The 25,642-nt window shown below is 45.8% G+C and overlaps 1 protein-coding gene across 1 annotated transcript in view; it reads left to right on the forward strand.

Annotated features, from left to right (window-relative positions):
* Positions 1–25,642, forward strand: part of Scarb2 (scavenger receptor class B member 2) — a 54,413-nt gene that overhangs the window by 12,370 nt on the left and 16,401 nt on the right. The window contains exons 2-4 of the mRNA XM_052198403.1: positions 7,647–7,804; positions 24,020–24,167; positions 25,230–25,418. Of these exons, the coding sequence (XP_052054363.1) occupies positions 7,647–7,804; positions 24,020–24,167; positions 25,230–25,418 (495 nt within the window). The remainder of the gene's footprint in view (positions 1–7,646; positions 7,805–24,019; positions 24,168–25,229; positions 25,419–25,642) is intronic.

The raw sequence follows: 25,642 nt of genomic DNA on the forward strand, positions 1-25,642 counted from the left end.
GCCTCCCAGTGCTCATCTTAGGTATAGGCCACCGTGACTAGTGCCTTCCTGTTAGTTTTTTTTTTTTTTAATCAAAACTCTATTATAAAGACTTTGCAGCCACATGTAGAGCCAGTCCCAGCACTCAGGAGCCAGAGGCAGACAGATCTCTGTGACTTTGAGGCTGGCCTGGTCTACAAGTGAGTTCCAGGACAGCTAGGGCTGTTACACAGAGAAACCTTGTCTTGGAAAACAAACAAACAACTTTGCAAATAAAAGCTTTCCTAAGGCCAACACAATGTCCTGGGTAGGGAGAGGACAGAATACCTTTTCCCTGATTTCAGGTGACAGCAAATTGCAGCATCATTTAGAAGATGAGATTGGAGGACCACATGATTTCTCCCTGCACATAATAATAAAAAATAAACTCCCTGTAGTTTATTTTTAATTTACTGTGTCAATATCTCTTAAATGTGATATTACTAGACACACTTCTGTAGACTGGTCATTTTACCCTAGGCAAGAGAGAGACTTGCTTACAAGTCTCTGTGACATTTGAATTACTAACTTTTGTCTTAAGAACAGGGCTTCTTCCTGTCACAGGAAGGACTTTGTACCTTTGGGCTGATGAACAGGAAAGTAAGTTTTTCTGCCTTGTTAGTTTAGCTTTTCTTTTAAATTCACCACATAACAAGGGATCTGTCCCAGTCTTATTTAGTGATGGTTCACAGTATTGTGCGTAAAAAAAACCTATCCTGTTCTACCTGGCTAAAATTGATAAGCACAACCCAAAGTCATTTGGGAAACTGATGTAGGACCTCATGCTGGCTTTTAATTTGGTCTGACTGAGACAGCTCAGCTTTTGGGTGTTTCTCTGGGGCTGTCGCAGCAGAGCCCTGGGGGATGGGCTCACCCCAGCTGTGGCTTCATGTTAAGAATGTCACAGGGCAGCTGTGGCAGTGATACTGGCTCCTTGTGTGTGGCAGAACGAAAGACTTCCTGTGCTAGGCATCCCGGGGGCTTGAACTTAAGGTCGTTACTTATTAGTCGGCTAATGCCACTTTTGCAGAGCAAGCTCTTTGCAGTGCACACCCAGTGCCTTGTGTGTCTGGCACAATGCTAGAAGGTTCCATCCACAGGGACCTGCTTTCTGGCTTCTTATGGTGCAAGGTTCCGGTGCTTTCTCTGAATACATTAGCATAGAAGGGATGAACGGCTATGGGGGCGCTGGGCTTCAGTTCCTCTCTCCTTAGGTCCTCAGATGCCAGCAGATGGAGCTCACCACGACTCTTGCAGTCTCCCGCTTTCCTAAGAACTCAAGAAAAGCTGACTGGGAAGCTCACAGTCCAGTGTATAATGCTTTCTATGTTTTTTTTGGGGGGGGGGGCGGGGGTTGGATTTGTTTTTTTTTTTTTTTTCGAGACAAGGTTTCTCTGTGTAGCCCTGGCTGTCCTGGAACTCACTCTGTAGACCAGGCTGGCCTTGAACTCAGAAATCTGCCTGCCTCTGCCTCCCAGAGTGCTGGGATTATAGATGTGCGCCACCATCGCCCGGCTCTCTATGTTGTTTTTATGGTCCTTTTAGAGTAGGATTGCTAGATATAAAACCCAGTTTAATTTACATCCCAGATAAACAGCAAAGTAATTATTTCAGTATTTGTGCATATGATGATACCAATCACGTCCAGCTGTCAATTGTTACTGTCTCGTCATAGCTCTCTGAGGCAGCCCTATTTTTTTTTTTTTGTAATTATTTCTATATAAGTTGCAGATATCACAACATTTTGTCCCCAAGTGCTTCAGATGCCTCTGTAAAGACTAAATCATTTTCTGGGCTGGAGAAATAGCTCAGAGGATCTGGGTTTGATTCCCAGCCTCCACACAGGAGCCCCCGGCCACCTGGAACTCTAGTCCCAGGGAATCCAGTGCCTCTTCTGACCTTCTTGGGTACCAGGCATGCGTGTAGTGACACAGATGTATGTAGGCAAAACACCAATACAAATACAATTTTTAGAAATTAAAAATATACATATTTAAAAGATGAACTCATTTCCTATGAGGCTCATGTAATATCTGGGACCTCATTATACCTAAGAAATGGTTGTTTCCATGAAACTTGATTGTATTTGCTAAATCTGGTCACTGTCCCAGGCTGTGAGGTAAGTAAACTTGGGCTTTGCTACGCCACAGACCAGGGCTTGTCCAGACTTGATTTAACATACTGGCTTTGTAACTTGCAGAAGTCTATGCTATTGTTTCCTTGTCTACCAAATTGGAGCTTCTTTCCATTGCTCTTTTGCTGCCTGACTCAGATGCAAGTTGAAAAGGGGGAAATTCATATCTTGCAGGACCTACACTAAAGCTCAGAGGCAATGAGGTCTCTGGCACAGCCAGAGTCTGGCAGGTATCCAGCAGGCAGCTGGCCGTGCTGCCAGCAACTGTTCGTGAGCTGACGCGGGAAAGGATAAAGATAAAGACGCAACTGCTTTTAGAAATGTTGGCAGCTGCATACACAGCTTCCCTCTGCTCTCCTGTTACTCCTTGGTCACACATATATGGATATACACAAAGACACACATACATAGAAACATATACACAGATACACACAGATGTACCACACACATACGCGCGTGTGTGTGCGCACACACACACACACACATACACACAGCCCTCACTGCACACACACACACACACACACACACACACACGCGCGCGCGCGCGCGCACGAGGCCCAGGGTCTCTTCTGGGATTTACAGAGGGCCCCTTGACTAGCCTAGCCTGCAGCTATGTGAGACAGAGCAAACATACAGGAACTGTATGGAACTGTATGGGGGAGGTTTCGAGGCTATAAAAGAGAACAGGACAGTGTGTTCAGATGGCGTCGGCTCTGCTGGGTAGTCAGGGCAGAGAAGTGCCAGGGGTCAGACTGACCACGGGGAGAACACCGGGGTGTACCAGAGTCTGCTACCAACTGTGACGCAGACAAGCTGTCAAGGACTGTTTTGATGTTAGCCAGGAGTGTTTGCTCTGTTTAAGGAGACACGGTTTCTAAAGGTTTATTTTTTATCCTAAACCTCAGAGAGACAAGTTTATAGATGCCGCGTAAGCTGGCTTCCACTCTTTCTGGAAGGAGGTCTGCCTTCTTCCTTTCTGGAAAGTCCTCCACTTTGTTTCTTATACCTTGGGCTGCCAGAGCTGAGACCGAGTGACATAAACCCAGCTGCTTGCCCATCTGCTCAGCGCTCCCTTGAGGAGTCCCTGGTTGTAATTTTTAGCTGGTCCATCTTCTTTAACATATAAATGAGATCCCAAATCCTTTCTTCTCTGTGTGCCCCTCCCCCTCCCCTCCCCTGCTTGCTGGGCCTTAGCCGGCCTCCAGGTGAGACCCTCTGCTCACTGGCTGGTGCTGCTACCCCTAGGGACCCCACTTTTCCTGACTCCATTCTCTAGCCTTGTCCACTCCTCCCAGGGAATGACACTTTTCGCCTAACCCTCGAGACGCCTGCAAACATCACTATTAGCTTTTGCCCTTGGCAACAGTCCCTTCTCGCCTTACAGTACTGCTTTCAGGTAGCCTCTCCTGATCCACTCCCAACTCCGCCAACCCTCCAACCTCCAGGAACTGAACTTAGAGCCTTCCCCATGGTGGGCAAGGTAACTGCTACTTCTGTGCTGTATCCCTAGCCCCATCTGTATATTTGTAGCTTTATTTTATGTTCATGAGTGTTTTGGCCTGCATGCGTGTATCTGTGTACCATGTGTACATGCCTGGTGCCCACAGAGGGCAGAAAAGCGTGTTAGCTTTCCTGGAACTGGAGTTACAGACAATTGTGAGCTTCTGTGTGGATGCCAGGAACTGAACCTGGGTCCTCTGGAAGAACAAGTGCTCTTAACCGTGGAGCCGTTCCTTGGCTCCTTCAGACCTGCTTTTTATTTAACCCTCTTGACCACTGTGACACTGCCTGCGTTGAACTGACATGCGAAAGAGGTGTGTTTCTACACTGTTCGTGTTCTGTTGTTTTCCTTTATGAGATAAGACCTTGCTCTGTAGTCCAGGCTAGCCTCAAACTTGTGACAATCTGTGTCAACCACCCAGTGGTTGGCTTACATAGGCCACAACACGGCTGTAGCCCTTCCTCTGTTTTTTTTTTAAAAATAAATTAAATGATTTATTTTTAATTTGTGTGTCAGGTATGTGTGCCTAATATGTGCCCAGTGTATACGGGTGGGGTGCACATACCTATGTGCCCAGCTGTAGAAGCTACAGTAGAAGTGACGGGAGGCTTGTGGGTGTCCTGCTTTTTCATACTCTTGTCACTGAGCGGGAAACTCACCATTTCATGTAGGCTTGTGGGGTCAGGTCCTGCGGTCAGACTGTCCTACAGGTCATAGGAAGTGTAAAAGAACAAAAGGAACCTATTATTTTTTGGAGAACAGGATACTCCGTTTTAAGAAGCCAGCAGCCAACCCAGTAGATTACATGCTGAAGAGCTGAATTTTCTGTCTTGGTTTGCTGATTTCATCTGCTTCTTGTTGGTCTCTAATGACTTCCGCTATTAGGTGTTTCCTGCACTGACCAGTCCATTCTTAAGGGAGACCTCTGTGCTGTGCCGTGGAGTCCAGTGGAAAATACAGGTTTCCTCAGGGCGTTTGTGGAGAAGAAACAATTACCGCCCTGCCTTTTTCTAGAAAGTTTTGGCCCAGAAAAATTGATCCTTATGGGTTTTTGAAATTCTCTGGAAAATGAAGTAATTATTACTTACAGGCTCTCCTTTCTCACACCAACTTTCTCACACCAACTTTCTCACACCAACTTTCCAACACCGGTTTTAAGTAGCTTAAGTTCCTGGTACAGTTTTTAGGCACTGGATGTATAGTTTCTGATAGACTGCCAAAAAAAAAAAATAGGTATATGAGAAATGTATAGGAAGAGATGTTCTTATAATTCAAATGTATGCTGAGTTGAAATGGAAGAGTGGAGAAAAGATGCTTGGCTCTAAATCCAGCTGTGGCACAGGTGTGGAAAGGCTTGTACCCAAGTAGCCTGGTCTGAGTTCTTCAGTTTATTGCCCCTTCTGCCCTCAGCTAGTTTAGGCTTGAGGTTAGGAAATAAGATAAGGACAAGATTAGGAAATAAGTTAGCAAAGTTAGGAAATAAGATTAGGAAATAAGGTTAGAAAATAAAGTAAGGACAGATCTTAGCCAGGCCCATAATCCCAGGATTTGGGAATCTGAAGCCAGTCTGGGCTGACTGAAGGCTAGCCTGCGTAAGTTAGTGTTTCAAAATAACAATCATAATTAAAACTCTTTTAAGGGCTGGAGATGTAGCTCAGTGGTCGAGTGCTTACCTAGAATCCAAGGGGCCCTAAGTTCAATTCCCAATACCTCATGGGTGAGAGAGAAAAAAAATCAATAAAGCTTTTAAATATCTGCTTCTAACATGGACAGAGTCCCTGCTTGGGTTGGATGAGACTTGCCGAGCAGACGCTTGGACAGGACCTCGGAAATTAGAGGAGCCAAGGAGTCATGTGACTTGTTTTTGAATTTCTATCCCATCAATCACATCTCAAAGTCACTGACTTAGCAAGGTACTGGATAGAAACGATGGTTGGACATCCCTTCATCATGTTCTCTGCGCCTTGTGGGGAGGTGACAAATATGCCACTATGCCTGAGCAACCAGCCACTTGTCCACCTCACGCTGGCCAGTAATGAGTCTCTGCAGGTAGCTCTGTCCACTCTAAGAAGACGCCTCTCTGACTAAAGCTGACAGCAGCATGATTTTCTAGAAATAATTATTTAGAAGGCAACTGTACAAGTGTATTATGTCTGCTGGCTTAAAAGACAGCAGGAGTTTTGGCACTAGGGCCTATGACTCCTGGGCATGGAGTTTTGTCAGGTTTATACAGGGTCAGATATGAATTCCGTCTGGTGGAGCAGGCCTCACTTCGAATCAGAAAGGGGTTGGTTATTCCCATAACAAGCTTACCGCTATTGCACCAGTAAGCAAGTTTTGTCTTGCTAGTCAGTACACTCGGCCCACATCTGAGTGAGACTGTTGGGTAACTCTTCTGGTCTGTGTTGGCTCTAGATAGCAGTGTGGAAGCCTCCAGTGCAATTCCACCTTGATTTCTCCATCCTGTGACTAAAGCATATGTTCTCATTTAGTTCTGTTAAGCAACCAAGAGCCGGGACAGCTGTCTGTATTATTCTGGGAGCCTCAGAGGTCTCCCCAATAACTCATGGGGAGGTAGCCCAACCCCAACACTGGGTTTTCATTTAATAATCTATGGTTTCTGGGAAGCGCACTATTCCTATGCTTTTGTTCTTATAAGGAAACCAGTCATTTTGGTTCCCGCGTTCATTACCTCATCCAACCTGAGTCACCTCTCTAAAAAAAAAAATCCAGTCTTCAAATATGCTCACATGCTGAGGATTGAGAGTTTAGGACTTAAAAAAATATGAATTTGAGATATGGGGATGTTAGCCCATGACATAAGTAGGAAGTAAAAGAAGGATTGTGGGGGGAAATGATTATCTACACTAATCACAAAACTCGGTTTGTGTTTGAACCCGAGGCAGCCATCTCTACTCTATAGACATGTCAGGGGTCGGCTATAGACGCATGCACAGCTCCTGAGGGTGGAGTTACTGCGTGGGTGTGGCTCCATGTCAAAGGGAGGACCAAAGCTGTGTTGACTTGTCTGTCTGATTCTTAGGCTTAAAGACTGTGAGACCTGTTAATGTAAAATGCAACCCCGTTCTCAAAAGACTGCAAGGGATTGCCCAAGAAAGAATTAACATAGGCAAGCAAGAAGGGCAGACCCTGACAGGCACCTGGAACTGCTTTTGCCGTGGTGGGTGGACCCCTGATTTGGGTCCCTGAGATGAGGAAAAGCAGGGTGAGAGCCTGGCCCCTCCGCCCTCCCTCCCTCCCTGCCTGCATCTCTTCAGGTCAGATTCTTGATGACTCTGCACAGGACAGACATGCTCATCCCTGAGGAGGGAGTGTCTCTCTGCCCTGCCTAGCTCAACCCCTGGAAGGCTCGCCTACTGGAAGATGAGAACCAGTGTGTGTGTGTGTGTGTGTGTGTGTGTGTGTGTGTGTGATGGAGTAGCTATAGCTCAGAGAGGATTGTTTGGGAGGAACCGGGTTGATACTGCAGTTAATTTACCAACAGATTGGAGCACCTGGCAGGGTCAGATCTGGGACAAAGATGGGCAGAGCCACTCCGGTTCTTCCTGTATTTAAACTTAAAAGTTCACCAGGCATTAACGGTGACTGCCTGCAATCACTCAGGGGTTGAGAGAAGGACTGCCTCACAGGGCTAGCCAGGACTACATAGTGAGCTTCAGGACAGCCTAGACTTCAGAGGGAAACAGGGCCTTAAAACCAAGCTAAACCCGGAACTTCTAATGCTCTGTCAAGACCCAGGGATGAGCTCAGAGTCACAGGACTCCTTCATATGTTCCTCTTCTCGACACATTGATTATGCCTTTCTCTTCTCTTTAGTTCACGGGTTGGGACAGGCTGGCACCCCAAGCTTCTTGTGGCTTCTGCCCCCAAAACCGCAGTTACATGATAGGAAATGCCCTTCTTTCTATCCCACGTTCAGAAGCAGTGGCCTTACCGTTTTGTAAACCTGATTTTTTTTTCTCCCCTCCTCAGAATATGGTATTACAAAACGGCACCAAGGTCTTTGATTCCTGGGAGAAGCCTCCACTACCTGTGTACATCCAGTTTTATTTCTTCAATGTCACCAACCCTGAGGAGATCCTCCGAGGAGAAATCCCCCTGCTAGAAGAAGTGGGGCCATACACCTACAGGTGAGTCCCCCCTCCACTGGTGAACCGCGGTGGGATCCTCGGGATGTACTGTGGCAGGCGGAGACCTGAGGACACACCCCTTTGGCTCTGTTCTGACTGCAGCATTGCTGTTAGCTGGGGAGATTCCTGAACAGTGCTCTGTGGGCGGGACTTCGTCCCTGCCTGCCACTCAGGAGGGCCGCCCCGCCCCTTCCTGTCCTCCACAGCTGCTCCCCGCCTCGGGTCCTTTAAGGTCTCCCTCAGACTCTGGTGACTTTTAGAGCTCCTTCCAATTCCCTTCCACACATACAGTTTTAAACCAGTTTTTCTAGAATTCACTGTTGATCTGAGATGTTTTCTGACTCTCATTCATTCATTTTTTTGTAGCTCACTCACTTTCTTGTAGCTCAGGATGGCTTTAAATTCACTATGTATTGAAGTGCTTGATTCTTGATACTTGATATTCTTGATACCTTGAACTGCTTGATTCTCCTGCCTCCTAAGCTGAGATTTTAGCCTTTATTTCGTGCTGGATGTGAACTCAGGCTCCTTACACACACTTTACTAACTGATCCATGCCTCCAGCACTTCTCTGAGACAGGGTTTTACCATCTTGAAATTTATTCTGTGGCCTAAATTGGCCTTGACCTTGAAGTTGTGGCTATCCTCCTGCCTCAGCCTTCCAAGTGCTAGTCTACCACACTCAGTTTGTCCATTCCTTTCTAAGTCCCACTCACTGTGTGTAAGAAATAGCAGGTTGGTGACTGGGTTTGTGACAGTGACTGCCAGTTTCAAAGGCTAAAAAGACTGAAGAATGATCATTTTTATTACATTTATTTGTGTGTGTGCGTGTGCGTGTGCATGTGCGTGCGTGTGTGAGTGCATGTGTGAGTGCATGTGTGTGTGTGTGTGCCTGCTCATGCAAATGCCCCATGGCATATGTCCTATGGCATATGGGTCAGAGGTCATTTTGCAGGAGTCAGTTCTCTTCTTTCACTGTATAGATCCCAAGATCAAAGCCAAGTCCTGGGGCCTGGTAGCAAACACCTTTTCCTGATGAGCCGTTTTCCTGGGCCCTTGACTAGACGTTTTCAAAGCCGAGCAGACTGAGGGAGATAGATGACTTTCTGTGTTGCAATAGTCACAGTAGTTCCTCCTCCTCCTGTAGGAACCATGCCAGGAAAGTCTTTCTTTGCCAATATTAAACAAACAAACAAAAAATAATAAAGAAGCAGATGGTCAGTTCTTTCTTCTGGACTGCCAGCTGGTCTCAAAGTCCATTGTAATCAGTTGCCCCATGTGGGCTATATCATGAGTTCTAGGCCAGCCTGGGTTACACTGAGACCCTGTCTCATAAAGGCAAAAGCAAAGCAATACCCAAATTAGAAGGATGACCACAGGCTGGAGATATGGCCCAGCGGTTAAGAGCACTGACTGCTCTTCCAGAGGTCCTGAGTTCAATTCCCAGCAACCACATGGGGGCTCACAACCATCTGTAATGGGATCTGATGCCCTCTTCTGGGGTGTCTGAAGACAGCTACAGTGTACTCATCATATATATATAATAAATAAAATCTTAAAAACCAACCAACCAAAGAACACCTAGAAAGGAGTTTGGGAGTATTAATACCCCTCTAATGAGTGTTATTTAATTGTGTCCCTCCCTATCTCCCTATGCCATGCCCCACCCCTCCCCCACTGTCTCTCTGTTCCCCTTCCTCCTTCCCCTCCCTCCCTCCCTCCCTCCTTCTCTACCTTCTTTTATGTTTTTAAATAATAGGCCCAGTCTTTGTATCAGGCCTCTGGAATCTTCTGTCACATGTGTGGAGATTAGAGGACAGTCTTGAGTGTCAGCCTTTATATTTTACTTCATGTGTGTGACAGGGTCTCTTACATACAAGCTAGCGGGCCTGCAAACTTCTGGGGTCTCCTATCTCTACCTCCCACCTCATTGTAGGAGCACTGGAATCCCAGGCCTGTGTTACTGGGTCTGTTTTGACCTGAGTCCTAAGGATGGGAACTTAGAATTTCATTCTCTCCTGGCAAACGCATTACAACTAAGTCATTTCCAAACCCCAGATTTTTGTTTATTTGTGTTTTGTTCTTTTGAGACAAGTGCTTACCGGATAGCTTCAGCTAGCCTCAAACTTCTAAACTTTTGCTTCAGTTTCTTTAAGGCTAGAATTATAGGCGAACACCACTGGCCTGACTGTAAAGCACAAATTAAAAGAAAAAGACAATTCTCTTGCTTATTATTTTGCAAATTTTGTATATGAGTATTATATTTACTTCTCCTCAAATTCATGTCCCTTTATTCTTTAAATATTACTATTATATCATACACACATACATATGTACATACATACATATGTATACATGTTATATACATACATACATACATTCATACTTACGTACATATAAATTTATAAATATAGCCTCCTCTGTTTATTTGGTGTTGCTCCTGTGTTTGTGTGTTTAGGGCTGACCTCCTGGGACTAGCTCACCCATCATGGGACTCTTCCCTGGACAAGACTGACCCCTCCCCCTCAGCAGTTACTCACTATCTGTAGATCCTTATCTAATGTTGAGACCCCATGGATTTTCCCCACGTATGACGGCATGTCTACAGACTTTGTCATTCTTTCAGGTCTTAGGTCTTGTCGAGATGTCATGGGTGCAGCTTCCCTGTCATATATAAAAGGCACCCCATCCTCTGGCTCCTACAGTGCCCTCCCCCAACTCTTCTGCTATGTTTTCTGAGCCTTTGGTTGTAGGGGTGTGTATTATCGCTGTGTCAGCTGGGATTGGTCATTTGTTCTATACATTTTGACCAGTTGTGACTTTGTTTTGGTCTCTGCTACAACAAGAGGCTTCTTTGATGAAAGCTACACTTCTCTGTGGGCAGAAGGATACACATTCGGAACACAGGTAGAATTGGGCTGCGTCATGAACGTTGCGGTAGGAGGTTCTCCTAGTAGGGTCATCGGCTTTACCAGCTTCCGGTAGTGGTTTATTGTGGAAGACATGAATTCCTTCCTGTTGAGGTGGCTTTGGGTCCAAATGGCTGTCAGCTATCCCAGGAGACAAGTGCCACTATTCACCATCACCGTAGTCCTTGTTACGCTCTATAGGTGCCGTAGCTACTAAGTAGGACTGTTGGCTGTTTTCCCACTGCAGCTGCTTACACTGCCTCCCAAGACCTTGAGAGCCTGCCCTCAGGCTTCCAGGCTGGTTCCACCTTGACTTCTCATTTGTTCAAAGTATTTGGTGTCTTTAGCAATTGGGACTTACTTTTGATCTCTGGGAGGCAGGAAAGGAGGTCCATTTTGTGTTCTCTTGGACTCCCCTGACCAACAATTTGAAAGGAATTATTCTGCACCTGGCAGTGGGGTTTTTATTAGTTAGTCTATGGCTTTTAGAGGGAGCATTGTCTTCTGAATGATATAACTTCATCATGTGTGTGTGTTGTGCATTTGTGTACATGCATGTATATATGCACACACATGCACATACTTACACATGTAATTGTAAGCAGACCTAAAGGTGATTTCTTTTTCAGATATACATCTCTTTCCTCTTTTCCTCTGGGTTTTCCTCCTCCCCTCTGTAGGTAACTGTCTCAGTCAGGGTTCCTATTCCTGCATAAATATCATGACCAAGAAGCAAATTGGGTTTTTTTTTTTTTTTTTTTTTTTTTTTTTTTTTTGGATTTCAGGTTTTTTCGAGACAGGGTTTCTCTGTGTAGCCCTGGCTGTCCTGGAACTCACTGTAGACCAGGCTGACCTCGAACTCAGAAATCCACCTGCCTCTGCCTCTCAGAGTGCTGGGATTACAGGCGTGCACCACCACTGCCCAGCCCAAGAAGCAAATTGGGGAGGAAAGGGTTTATTCAGCTTACACTTCAACATTGCTGTTCATCACCAAAGAAGGTCAGGACAGGCACTTAAGCAGGTCAGGAGGTGGAAACTAATGCAGAGGCCATGGAGGGATGTTTCTTACTGGCTTGCTTCCCCTGGCTTGCTCAGCTTGCTTTCTTATAGAACCCAGGACCACCAGCCCAAGGATGGCACCACCCACAATGGGCCCTCCCACCCTTGATCACTAATTGAGAAAATATCTTACAGCTGGATCTCATGGAGGCATTTCCTCAAGGGAGGCTCCTCTCTCTGTGATAACTCCAGCTTGTGTCACACAAAACCAGCCAATACAGTAACTCTTCTCCTATGGTTCCCATTTCTCCTCAGTTTGCTCTCTGTCTCCGTGGCTTCTGCCTCCATCCACACAGTTAACTAACTGCAAGTTGGAAATGCTTGGGAGAAATCTATATTCTTGCTGACATGTCCTATGCAGTTGGGCATACAGTAGCTGCTTTTGTGTTAAATACATGCAGACTTGCCTCGCTTGCTTCCTCAGTAGTTCAGCCCATAACTGCTGCCCACACAGTACTTCCATGCATCGGGTACAGTACGAATCGACACCAGAAGTACATGGGAGGAAGTGGAGAGGAGAGTTCAGTGGTAGAGTTAAAAAGCATTGAGTCCCATCCCCCCTGAGGCAGACAGCAAACAAACAAGTATGCAGGGAAATGTATGCTTGTTTGTTTTTTTATTTTTTTATTTAATGTATTGAGTACACTGTAGCTCTCTTCAGACACACCAGAAGAGGGCATCAGATCCCATTACAGATGGTTGTGAGCCACCATGTGGTTGTTGGGAATTGAACTCAGGACCTCTGGAAGAGCAGCCAATGCTCTTAACCACTGAACCATCTCTTCAGCCCCCCAAAAGATATTTAATATGAGCCACACAAATAACTTAAACTTTTGCTAGTATCCACAGGATAAAAATCTCATATATTTCAGCATGTCAGCATTCAGAATTACTATTTCATGTTGTCCCTATTCCTACTAAATCTTTCAAATCCCATATACTCCCACCCCCATTTATATCATATATTTCTTTTTAGGGGTGTGAGAGGGGTAGGGTTTGAACCCAGGACCTCATGCGTGCTATGTAAACACCCTACCATGGTGTTGTAACTCCAGCCTCTAAATGTTTTACTTTATTCTAAGCAGTGTATCCTAGATTGGTGCCTAGTCACTACCCCCACCATGCTGGCAATTGGATTTCTGCAGGCTGGGAAAATGCTTTACCCCCCTGAGATCCACCGTTATCCCTTCTGGCTTCTTTTTGTTTTGTTTTGTTTTGTTTTGTTGTTTGTTTGTTTGGTTGGTTGGTTTTTTTGAGTGTTTGCTGTTACAACTGACAAGCAGGGGAAAAAATTCTCAAAAGAGGCTGCCTAAAACTTTCAAGCACTAGCATGTCAGAGAGTAATCCTCAGTCTGCCTGGCACCGATCAGTTAAACTCAACCAGAAGAGCAGCCTTGGGATTAACCATTCCTCCTATGCCCAAGCTAACAAAAGATGAAAAATAAATGTCCTATCGCCCTGGCCCAAAACTAACAAAAGCTAAACGATAAATTTCCTTCTCTTCCTTGCCCAGAACTGTCAAAGGCTAAAAGCTAAAGTCAGGATGATAAGTTCAGTTATGATAAACAGCCGTGTGAGTCTTGGCGAGCACGGAACGGGACTGCAGAATTATAGCTAACAGCGATGAAACACGTTTGTTTCTTTAGCTGGCAGGCCTGGTAAGTACAGTGTGATTCTCACACTCCAGGCTCTTGTTATCCTGTGCAGAATACACTTGTCATGCTCATGCCATTGAAGTTTCATTGACAGCCTCAAGATAGTAACACAAGGCGCTGTTCTTCCTGGAGTCCCTCCCTCCCCCGCCCCCATTCATCCCCTTTGCAAGGCTCACTACCCGTCCCTCACACTCAGGTGTTGTGAGACCCTCCCTCAGTCTGCGTGTGGTTGTTCACACTTGTGAGCTCTCAGCACTTGGAAAGCTGAGACAGGAGGACTGTTTTGAGTTCAACTCAGTCAGCGATGCATATCGACGCCCTGCCTCAAAACAGATGCTGGAGGGAAGGCTCAGTGGTTAAGGACCTGTGCTGCTCTGGCAGAGGCCCGAGTTGGGCTCCCAGTACCCAGAGGGTGGCTCGCAAGCATCTGTAACTAGTCCGAGTGGATCCGGCATCCTCTTCAGCCCCTGCAGGCACTGCACACACCCTGTGCACACTCGGGCATACAGGCAGAACCCTCATGCACACGAAGTAAAAATGAATAAATCTCTGAAAATAATTTTTAGAGGACTACAATAAAAGCTCCCTTCCCCTTTCTTCTGGTTTCCGTTTGGTTCTTTGTTTGGGGAAGGGGAACTCTAGGTAAGCACGGGTCACCTCGCTCAAAGACAGAGGTGATTTTCTAGTTCTCCAAGTGTTGTATCGCTGCCAGGTCACAGCTCCGTTCTCAGTGTGCTTTAGTCGTCTGTGAATCCGTCCAGAACTGCCATGCTAGCGTACTGCAGTGCCTCTGCCGAGAATGAGTGCAAGGGGCTGGAGAGATGGCTCAGTGGTTAAGAGCACTGACAGCTCTTCCGAAGGTCCTGAGTTCAAATCCCAGCAACCACATGGTGGCTCACACCATCTGTAATGAGATCTGATGTCCTCTTCTGGTGCTCTGAAGACAGCTACAGTGTACTTAGGTATAATAATAAATAACTCTTTAAAAGAAAAAAGAGAGAATGAGTAACGAAGGCCTTTTAGTAACTGCTGGTGTAGAACCAGGATGTGGTGCTAGGCTGTCATCCTAGTACTAGGAAGCTGCAGGCAGGAGGGTCAGAGGATGGGGTGGGGGTGGGGGGCACCCTGAAGTCCATAGAGAATCTGAGGTACACTTTGTCCCTCATGTGTATGAGCATGTCCTGGTGCGTGGTCAGTGAGTAAAGCACTTGCCACACAGGTCTGAAGACCAGTGTTCAGATCCCGCCGCCCACTCAAACACAGGGCAGGCATAGCAGCCTACTAGTTCTGGGAGGTAGGGGTAGGGATTCTCTGGAAAGAGCTGACTGACTCATCTGGCAAGCTTTGAATTCAAGTGAGAGACCCTGTGTCATGGTTTGAATATGCTTGGCCAAAGGAGTGGTATTATTTAGAGGTGTGGCCTTGTTGGAGTAGGTGTGTCATTGTAGGTGTGGGCTTTAAGACCCTCATCCTAACTGCCTGGAAGTCAGACTTCTACTAGCAGCCTTCAGATGTTGAACCCTCAGCTCCTCCTGCACCATGCCTGCCTAGATGCTGCCATGCTCCCACCTTGATGACAATGGACTGAACCTCTGAACCTGTAATCCAGCCCCTATTAAATGTTGTCCTTTATAAGACTTGCCTTGGTCATGGTGTCTCTTCACAGCAGTAAAACCTTAACTAAGACATCCTACCTTAATGTATAAGGGGAAGAGTAGTTAAGGAGGTTACCCAACATCAACCTCTGGGCTCTAGGAACACACACACACACACACACACACACACACAGGCACACAGGCACATACTCCACACATATACACACACACACACATACACACACAGAGGCACATACTCCACACATACACACATATACACATAGATACACACATATACACACACATACACAGATGTAAACATACATATATCACACACACACACACACACACACACACACACACGAACACACGAACATAGACATACACCCCCCTCATACACCCACAAACATATACCCCCCTAGACAGACATACACCAACACAGACATATACATATACACATACATATACATACGAAAAGCACACGTGAAAACAGCTACAAACACATGTGAAAACACACCACACACATGAAAACACACACACACAAAGTGGCTATATATACATGTATGTATATATACATATGTATATATTTATACATTTATATATAATTCATATATTATATGTATAAATTATATATAGATTTATACATATATGTGTGTGTATAAATATATACATATACTCCACACATACACACATATACACATATACACACATATACACACACAGATATAAACATATATACTTCACACACATGAACACATACACCCCCCCACATACACCCACAAACATATACCCCCTAGACAGACATACACCAACACACAGACATATACATATACATATATATACATATATATATATATATATATATATATATATATATATATACATATATATACATATATATGACTTGATATAAACTGGCCTTCCAGTGTGGACCGGTAGCGGTGGGGTGTGTTGTGCAGGGAGGTCCTTTCATCTTGAGCATCCAGCATCTTTTAGCACAAATGCTAAGAAGTGGGTGACATGGTCCCAACTGTGGTTTAGAACCCGTAGGGTGCAAGTGGAGGAGATGATTAATGGGCAGCCCAGCTGGAATGGCAGGACTCATGGAAAGTCAAGGATAGATTGGAGAAAGCCATCCCTGTGAATGGATGGATGTTCTGTTGGCTGGGCGCCCTGAGGTCTGGGATTGTAGATAAACATAGCTTTGCAGGGAGCCACCAAACTGCTTGGTGGAGCCTGTTTTGCCTGTACTTGCTTTCCGCAGTCTTCGAGTGGCTCCGATGCCACTTGTGAGTTGATTGTGCTATTTTGGGGGTGCTGACAGTGAACATTACCATAGCGCCTGTAGCAGCATTTGGCAGTTTGGTGAAGCTATTGGTCTGCACATTGCATAGACCAGGCTGGCCTCTAACACACAGAGATCCGTCTGCTTCTGTCTCCCAAGTGTTAGGATTAAAGGCATGAACTGGTACTCCCAGCCAGGTCAGCTGACTCTTAGCCACGGTGTGCCAGGGGTGCGCCAGGGGTGTGCCAGGAGGCCTGAGGCACTGTGAGGGAGGACAAGGTGACTCTGCCGCTGTTCACCATGGAGGGAGTAGTGGGGGAACTCAGAGGAAAGGAGACCTCTGGGCCGCCAAGGCCTGGCTCATCTGAAGGTTTGCAGTGGGTTTGTTGCCCCAAGACTAGCAGTGTTGCATAGAGTTCGGATGTCCCTGGGAGACGTGGCAGGTCTGTGAATGGAGAACCAGTCTGTCCGGTTTACCTAATGCAGTGCCTCTTCTGAGTTTTCTGAAGCCAGAGGTTGAGTGGCCAGAGCTAACCTGCCCCAGGAGCCTTCTGCTCAGTGCAGCCTTTGATTGAGACGTCTGTAGATTCGTGATAGCCCGCTGCTTTCTCAGCCCTCAGCAGACTTCCTGTTTATATCAATTTTTTTTTCTATTACTCACTATTTCAGGAATCAAAACTAATTTGTCTACGGCCTGTTCAGTTGATCTTCATACTTAGGCTAAGTATTTGTTAACTTTACACTATCCTCCTAATGAGCCTTGATGTTATGTTCCTTAGATTTTCCTTCACGTTGCTTCTTCCCATGTATGGACTGCTTTGACAGAAATCAGAAAAACTGTGCGTGCTAAATCTTAAGCGGGTTGTTTCTTTTTGAGAGCGGCTCTCTCTCTCAGCCTAGCTAGAACCCACTAATTAGGCAAGGCTTCCTAGTCAGTGAGCCCAGAGTGTCCGAGCCCTGGGGTTAGAAACGTGGGCCACCGTGACCTAGTTTCGAGTCACGTGACATGGACGTGGGAGCCTGCCTAGATGCACCGCTGAGCTATCTCTGCAGCCCCTCTTCTACCATATTTTTGCTTAAAAAGAAAAAGCTTACTCCCACACTCCTACTGTTTTGGGGAATGTAAATTAATGGCATTATGGAAAACATATGGAAGTTCCTTTAGAAAACTAAAAATAGAGCTGCCGTGTGATTCGTGCATCTTAACACCTGCCACCCGTCCAAAGAAAATGCGACAGGCCGGTTGAAGAGGTGTGCACACGTACACGTTTACCTTAGAACTCTTCACGGTATCCCTTCTGGTATCTAAATGGCTGTCTCCTGTGCCTCGGTGTGGACTCTCTGAAGACAGGAGTCAGGACATAGCGTCCGCCATCTTTAGACCCTGGCACAGGTGGTGATGCCACCGCACGCTCATGACAGAATGCCGTGTGTGGGGTGCTTCAGCCGAGCCTTGCATATCTGTGCTTTAATTCTCACAGCCTCTCATGAGATAGGCACATTGGGCTCACCACTTTACAGATGAAGAAACAAAGGCAGAGGCCATGGGGAGCGGCTCACACTGCAGTCTCCACTAGAGAGGCCGAGCAGGATGCCTGAATCTTCAGCATAGTGAGTCTCAGGCTAGCCTAGGCAGCATTGTAAGGCCTTATCTTAAAAAAAGATAAAGCCAGAGAAACCACGAGTGACTTTTCAGTCCCACAGCTAAGTATTAGCGCAGACTGGACCGAGTAAGCAGCCCAAGTCAGATCGCAGCCTGCACCTCTATCTAGTGAGCTGGGTCGCTGATATCAGCCACCACCATGATAGGTCATTTTCGATAAAGAGCTATGGTGAAACCAAATGACTTAACTCTGTTTGGGATGAGCGTAATGACTAAAGGTCAGGGTGTTGCTTGTTTGCTTTCCTTTTGATGAAGTTTGAGCCCAGTGCATGCTGGGAAAGTGCTCCTACAGCACTGAGAGGTGTCCAGTCACCTAACACATTGTACGAACCCATTTATCCAGCACATCAAAAGAGCTGGAGCACCGCTGTTGCTTTCGCCAGTGAACTGAAAGTGTCCTTTTTCATTCCGTGTGTTCCTCTTTCCTATGTGATCCACAGGTATAACTCAAACATTTCCTTTTGTTTGCTTTAGAGATAGTCCGCTGACCTGGAAGTTACAGCAATCTTCCTTCAGCTTCCCAGAGCCTGAGACCGCAGGGGGAAGGCGCCATGCCGGCTTCTTTCTTTCTTTCATTTCCTTCTTCCTTTGTTTTGTTGCTGATGTTGTTTTTAAACAGAGCTTTGGTAAATGTAAGCTGTGTGCCCACGCAGGTCAGAAACTTCTGGATTCTTAGATTCAAGTAATCAATCCTCCTGTCTCAGCCTCCCTGGTGCTGAGATTCCTCGTAATACCACCACACCAGGATTTTCATCCAACTCTCTTTCTCCTCCCCCTCCATCCTTTCCCTCCCTTCTGCCCTCCCCTTCCTTTCTTACAGAGGCAAGTCTCAGGAAATAGCCAAAGATGTCTTCAAACTTGAAATCTGGCCTCAGCATCCTCAGAGCAGGGACTGCAGATGTGGCTCCCGCTTCTCTCTCTCTCTCTCTCTCTCTCTCTCTCTCTCTCTCTCTCTCTCTCTCTCTCTCTCTCTTTCTCTCCTCCCTCTCCCCCTCTTTCCCCTCTCCTCTCCCTCTCCCTCTCCCTCTTTCTCTCTCTCTCCATGCTTAGATCCACCATAGTGTTTAACAAACATTAAACAATAGTCTTAGATTATTAAGTATACCAGGCAGTTGGAAATACAATTCCTTGATTCCTTGTCTAGGCCCAAGATGGCTTTTGTTTCTGTTTTAAGAGGTTGTCTGTGTTTCTAGATAGTTCTTAGGTCATCTCTAATGTGGTTGCCCCAATCTGATCACTTCTCGCTGTCTGTCTGTTTCCCAGCAACTGTTGTCAATCGCCTGGTAGCTGGCATGCGTCCGTGTGTCCATACCTGTGTGCCACTAACCAGGTTAACTGCTATTGTCATCACAATCCCTGTCCTCCTCCGTCTGAGCGTTGCCATTGGCTGGCTTGTCATGCCGTTCTGAAAGGAAAGCTTCCTCTTCTTTTTCTCTCCCTCTCTCCTTCTCCTCCTCAGCAGAGTAGGAAGCCATGTCTTAGTGGTTTGTTTTCTCCCCCATGTCCAGCACTGTGTAAAGGCCAGGAGTCAGTGATGATTTAGGATCCAAGTAGCGGAGGGAAGTCACAAGGTCAGCTGTGTGAGTAGTCTGACGGAGTCAGCGTCCCACGGGGATACTATGGGAAAACCTTGGCTTTGACTACTGAACTTTATTAAGAATCCAGGTCAGGTTACAGGCCTAAATTGATCGGCATCTCTGTCCTCAATTTACCCTTAGATTTCCACACCGTAGGGAACTTCTTAAAAGTCATCTCCTCAGTCAGTATTATATATGTAAGCGTAAGTGAAATAGGACGTAGGCTTGGGAGTGATCGCGCCTTTAGGTTCATGAACTAAGACGCAGGAGGAGAAAACAAGTAAACAAAATACGCTTAGCAAAGACCCCGATTTTGACATTAGGAAACTTAACCGCATTGGCCCCTGGACCTTTCTGAGCAACAGGTGCTGCCTCCCAGCGTCCTCTGCTTCTAACTGGTGGCCACCTGAGCCACCTGTTCTGATTCCTCAGTGGGATAATGTCGATCACGGTGGGTACTCAATAACCATCATCACGGTCCCTGCAGAAGCTCTGTCCCTGATCTCAGTGTGGGCACACTCAGGAGAGGACCTCAGGGAGCAGAGCCTTCTGTGTAGGGCCAGCTTTGGCTGAGCAAGGGTGTGGCTCAGAAACTTGACCTCTTTCACCTTCTAATAATCATTTTGAATTAACTTCTGTGACTACGAGGTCAGGTGACCTAGGCTTTAAACCTGTCTAGTCCCCAAATTGTTTTCTCATCCACCACGACTACAGTTTCTAGAGGAAGGATGTTTGATCTCAAGCAAGGGAAAGTGTGGGAAATAGTAAACAATATCTCACCTTCTCTCCTGCCCCGCCAGACCACACCATGTCCCGGTGGGTCCTGTGCTCTCGCATCCGAGCTGTTCTCTCCCAGCTGTGTTTTCTCAACTCCTTTAATCGGCAAACCCACATTCCAGTAACCTAGTAAATCAAAACTCTTAATGTTAAATTATCTAATCAGATTTATATACCAAGAATATCACAATTTACAAGTTGTCAATACAATAATTCGGAGCCAAATGATAATAATAAAAACTGGCCGGGGGCTGGAGGGATGGCTCAGTGGCTAAGAGCACTGACTGCTCTTCTGAAGGTCCTGAGTTCAAATCCCAGCAACCACATGGTGGCTCACAACCATCTGTAACAAGATCTGATGCCCTCTTCTGGTGTGTCTGAAGACAGCTACAGTGTACTTACATATAATAAATAAATCTTTAAAAAAAAAAAAAAACTGGCCAGGCGGGGGTGGCACACGCCTGTAATCCCAGCACTCTGGGAGGCAGAGGCAGGATTTCTGAGTTCGAGGCCAGCCTGGTCTACAGAGTGAGCTCCAGGACAGCCAGGGCTATACAGAGAAACCCTGTCTCGAAAAAACCAAATCCAAAATAAACAAACAAACAAACAAATAAAATAAAATAAAATCCTAATTATTCTAACCTCATAAAATCATCACTCGGGTCTCCATTCTTTCCCCTCCTTCTCCTGCCACCTCTTTGACTCCCCAGCTCCTAGCTCCACCTCCCTTTTCCTGTCCAATCACAGGCCTTCCACTGCCCCAATGTGACTGACAGGAAAAATCCTACACCAGGAAAATAACTGTGCTCAGCAGGAATCAGGAGAACCCGGTTGACACTGAAGAGTTTTTTTTGTTTGTTTGGTTGGTTGGTTGGTTAGTTTGGTTTTTTTTTTTTTTTCTTCGAGACAGGGTAGCCCTGGCTGTCCTGGAACTCACTCTATAGACCAGGCTGGCCTCGAACTCAGAAATCTGCCTGCTTCTGCCTTCCAAGTGCTGGGATTAAAGGCTGGGATTATTAAACTACTCCACCACCGCCCGGTTGTGGAGTAGTTTAATAGAGACCAAAAGGACAAGTTAGGAGGCGGGGCAAGTGTAAAGATCCACACACAAGCCAGGCCAGGGGGACAGATGTGGAATCCCAGTACTGAGGAGGCAGAGGCGAGATTGCTGGTTCAAGGACAGCCTGGCCTAAGGAGTGAGCCCCTGCCTCAAAGCAGAAAACCAAACAAACCTAAGAAATAAGCCAAATATCTAAGTTGAAAAAGGGTGTACTTCATCAGATCCCATGAGCTGCACCAGGAGGATGGGGGACCTCAAGGAGGACCTCAAGGGGACCCAGACTGAGAAGTTACAGGAACTGCTGCACTCGGGCCCCCAGCACCCTGGGGAGTGGTGACAATGGTGACAGGGTGGGGGCAGGACAGAGATGAAGGAAACCAGGCAGCCATCAGAAGAACGGGGCTGGAAATCAAATAACGACACAAGTCACTGCAAACCTCTGAAGGTCAAACCGTGACTATGTTTGGACACAGCCACCTGAGCCTGGTCCGTTGTATATTCCTAGAAGACATTGCATTGTTTTCTTTCTCATAATTATTTGAGTGTGGCCTGTATCACAGGTATTCATTGGTCACGCTATGCTCTGCTGTTAGTCACCTTTTAGGAGGTCTGACCCAGAGGAAGCTGTGCACAGGTCAGATCTTCATGGGCACTGTGTATAGCTCGGTGGTTAGTGCTATAGAACATTCAAAGGCTTCTCTGCTCTCTCTCTCTCTCTCTCTCTCTCTCTCTCTCTCTCTCTCGTGCCTGTTTATCACGTGTGCCTTTGTTGGGTATTTTCTTTTCTATTCTTATTTTAAAATCTAGAAAGTATGAGGCACAAAGTATGTTATCCGAGTTCTCAGAAGGCAGGGGCAGGAGAGTCACTGCAAGTTTAAGGACAGTCTGGTCTATATAGTGAGTTCTAAGCCAGTCAGAACCACCTAGCAGGACCCTGTTTAAAAACAAGGACACAGCCAATCTCAGACTAGAAAGAATTTAAGAGGAGTTATGACAAAATGTTTAGGCTTCTGCCCCTGGCTTCTTTGACATTTTACCAGAGGCTGCATAGCATTTCCTTCACCGTCTAAAGGGTTTCACTCAGAAATTTATAACTGAGTGCCTAAAGCAGGTACAGTTAGCAAATGTCACAGATGGACAGCTGGTCAAAACAAAACAAAATAAAACAGAAATAAAACAAACCAGACTCCCCAGGTCAAAGGGCCTTCGGGGGAAGTGGTTTTGGTCCAGCTGCCTGGGCCCCTCTAACCGATATGTGTCTATAGACTCTTAAACGACATTTTGTTAACCACATATCTAACATATTTTCTTGATAGATATAATGGTCCATGCCTGAAATCTTAGCGCTTGGGAAGTGGAGACAGGAGCATTGTGGGCTACAGAGTCAAATCCTATCTCAAACAAAACAAAACAAAACAAAACAAAAGACTCCACCAAATTTAGAAAAACAATTGCATTAAAATATTATTTTTATCTTGATTACTGAGTGTTCTGATACATCTTGCATTTCACACCTTCAGTGAGTCCTTTTAGGCCTGTATACCAAGCCCCGCCCACTCCCTTTATTTATTTATTTATTTATTTATTTATTTATTTATTTATTTATTTTTTAGACACAAAGACTGGAGCTCACCACCAACTCCATCTTCTTCTCTCAGTCTCCCAGGTGCGCTGGGACCCCAGGCGTGAGCAGTCACACCCACCCAGCCCAAGCGCTTTGAGAGATGTGTTTCTTAATCGACACAGTAATTTATAGGTTGCAGATGTTTAATGATTAGTTCCGAGGGAACGGGAATATCCATCGCCTCAGATTCTTATCATTTCTTTTTGTCAGGAGCATTGAAAAAAATCTTCTCAACTAGCTACTTAGAAATAATTGTCAGTGTCAACAATTGTTACTTATACTATCCACCAAGCTCTTTCTAAGAGGTTTCTTGGTTTTGGGGGGGAACTGATTTGAACTAAGCTGAATTACGTATAGAAACAGGAGTGTGCTCCAACTTACTGTGTTGGCCCCAATTCATGTCCTCATCTCCGCCCCGCCCCCAACTCTACTCCCCCAACTGAGCCTCTTTTTTTTTTTTTTTTCAAAAAAAACTTGGTACTATGTAGACCAGCCTGCTCTCAAACTTGTCAGTGATCCTCCTGCCTCAGCCTCTGGAGTGCTGGGATTACAGACATGTGCCCATATATCTAGCTGTAGCCTCAGTTTTCAAGATAAATTTACAACTGAATTACAGTTGGAATTAGAGGCACCAGAATACAGATTAAAACCAAATTGAACCCATGAACTGAATTGAAAACATTTCAGGACCAATTGTAATCAATTACCAATTGTAATTGAGGAGACAGCTCCTTTGTGTATTTGTCTGTTTGACTAGTATGTCTACCTGATTCTGGAAGAAACAAAGTGGAAACTGTAGACTCTGATGTTTTCCTGGGTCTCATCCCCTTTCGCCATCTTGGCTCTAAGCCTTAGTTTTTTGTGGCTGAATGTCAGCAGCCTATGTAAGTAATCAGTTTATTAAAAATGTTATATTGAAAAAATGTAACTTTAATACTGAGTGGAGGGAATGGTTTTCTTTGTCGAACTGGTGTCTTATTTTCAAATATTTTTGTTTGTTTGTTTGTTTAGAGAGCTCCGGAACAAGGCGAACATTCAGTTCGGAGAAAACGGAACAACTATATCTGCTGTCACCAATAAGGCATATGTTTTCGAACGAAACCAGTCTGTTGGAGACCCTAAGGTTGACTTGATTAGAACAATAAATATTCCTCTGTTGGTAAGTATCGTTATCATTAGTATCGTTATCAAGAGTTTGTAGAAGGAAAACGGCAAGCCTGATAGATTTAAGAGCTATTATTTTATGAGCTATTATTTGATTAGAATCTTTGTTTTTCTTGGTCTCAAATTGTGATGACAATTCCACCTTATAACACCTCTGGATACTTATGCCATACTGGGACCCCTGGGCATTCTTTCTTGAACTAGGATCTCTGGTAGTCCAGACTAGCCTACTGCCTTTGGTTGTTGTTTAATGTGGTGCTAATTTAATGATTAGATTCAGAACTTCCTGTATGGTAGCATGGGCCATGGGGCTGCATTACTCACTGAGTGAATCCCTAGCCCCCCAGGGAACTTTATCACCTACACCAACCTCCTCTGAGGCTTCCACTCTCAAGTAACTGCTGCTTGCTCAACACTGATGGAGGACCCAGGGCCTTAAAGATCTGAATCTGAATCTTGCCTCGCCTTGCTGCTAAAGGTCCAGCCGCCACTTTGCTCCAGGGGAAGTGGAGCCCCCTTGTGGCCAAAGGTCCCTATGTGTTCATAAGGTCTGCTTCATTCAGAGCCTCCTAAAGGGGAGTTTAAATTCACATCTACAAAAAGATGCAATACGAGCCTGCCCTGGTGGTCCAGGCGTATGATCCCAGCCACTTTCTGTGGCAAAACCTGGAAGATCAAAAAGCCCAGATTGGGCGCCAGAATGAGTTCAAGGTTAGCCTGGGCAGCTTAGTGAGGCGCTGTCTCAAAATTACCAAAAGGGGCCTCGGGCTTGGGCTAGAGGTCTACTATATGAAAGGCCATGAAGTCTAGACAGACAGACACACACACACACACACCACAGTAATATGAGATATGAGGAAGGGCAGTAACTGAACTCTTACTCCGCACAAAGACGGGAAGGTCTGGTTGGATTTTCTGTTTAGTATCAAACATTTACATCTCAGTTTCCGGCCCCTTCTATTAAGGGACAGGAAGAGAGCTAAGTGGGTGTTTTTTGCGGGGTGGTGGTGGTGGTGGTAGTGGTGGGGACACTGGTTGACCTGCCTCTTCTCTGCAGACTGTTGTGGATCTGGCCCAGCTGCCCTTCCTCAGGGAGATCATCGAGGCCATGCTGAAAGCTTACCAGCAGACGCTGTTCGTGACTCACTCTGTACATGAGCTGCTCTGGGGTTACAAAGACGAGATCTTGTCTCTCGTCCATATTTTCAGGCCTGAAATCTCCCCTAATTTTGGCCTGTTCTATGGGGTAAGTCTTCCTCCTAAAACCTGTCTCCAGCACTCAGGGGGAAGAGGGCGCGCAAGCCAGAGTGCATCTTAAGTCTGGCTTCCTTCCAGGCGAAGGCTAAAATTGCCTGGAATTCTAAATATTTTTACAAAGTCTGTGGAAAATAAGACAGTGGCTTTGGAGGGGGAGGGAAAGAAACTCGTAAAATGAATAGTTGGTGACAGATAAAACTAACCTGAGGAGTG

This window comes from Apodemus sylvaticus, chromosome 11 (genome assembly GCF_947179515.1).
Source record: "Apodemus sylvaticus chromosome 11, mApoSyl1.1, whole genome shotgun sequence".
NCBI lineage: Eukaryota > Metazoa > Chordata > Mammalia > Rodentia > Muridae > Apodemus > Apodemus sylvaticus.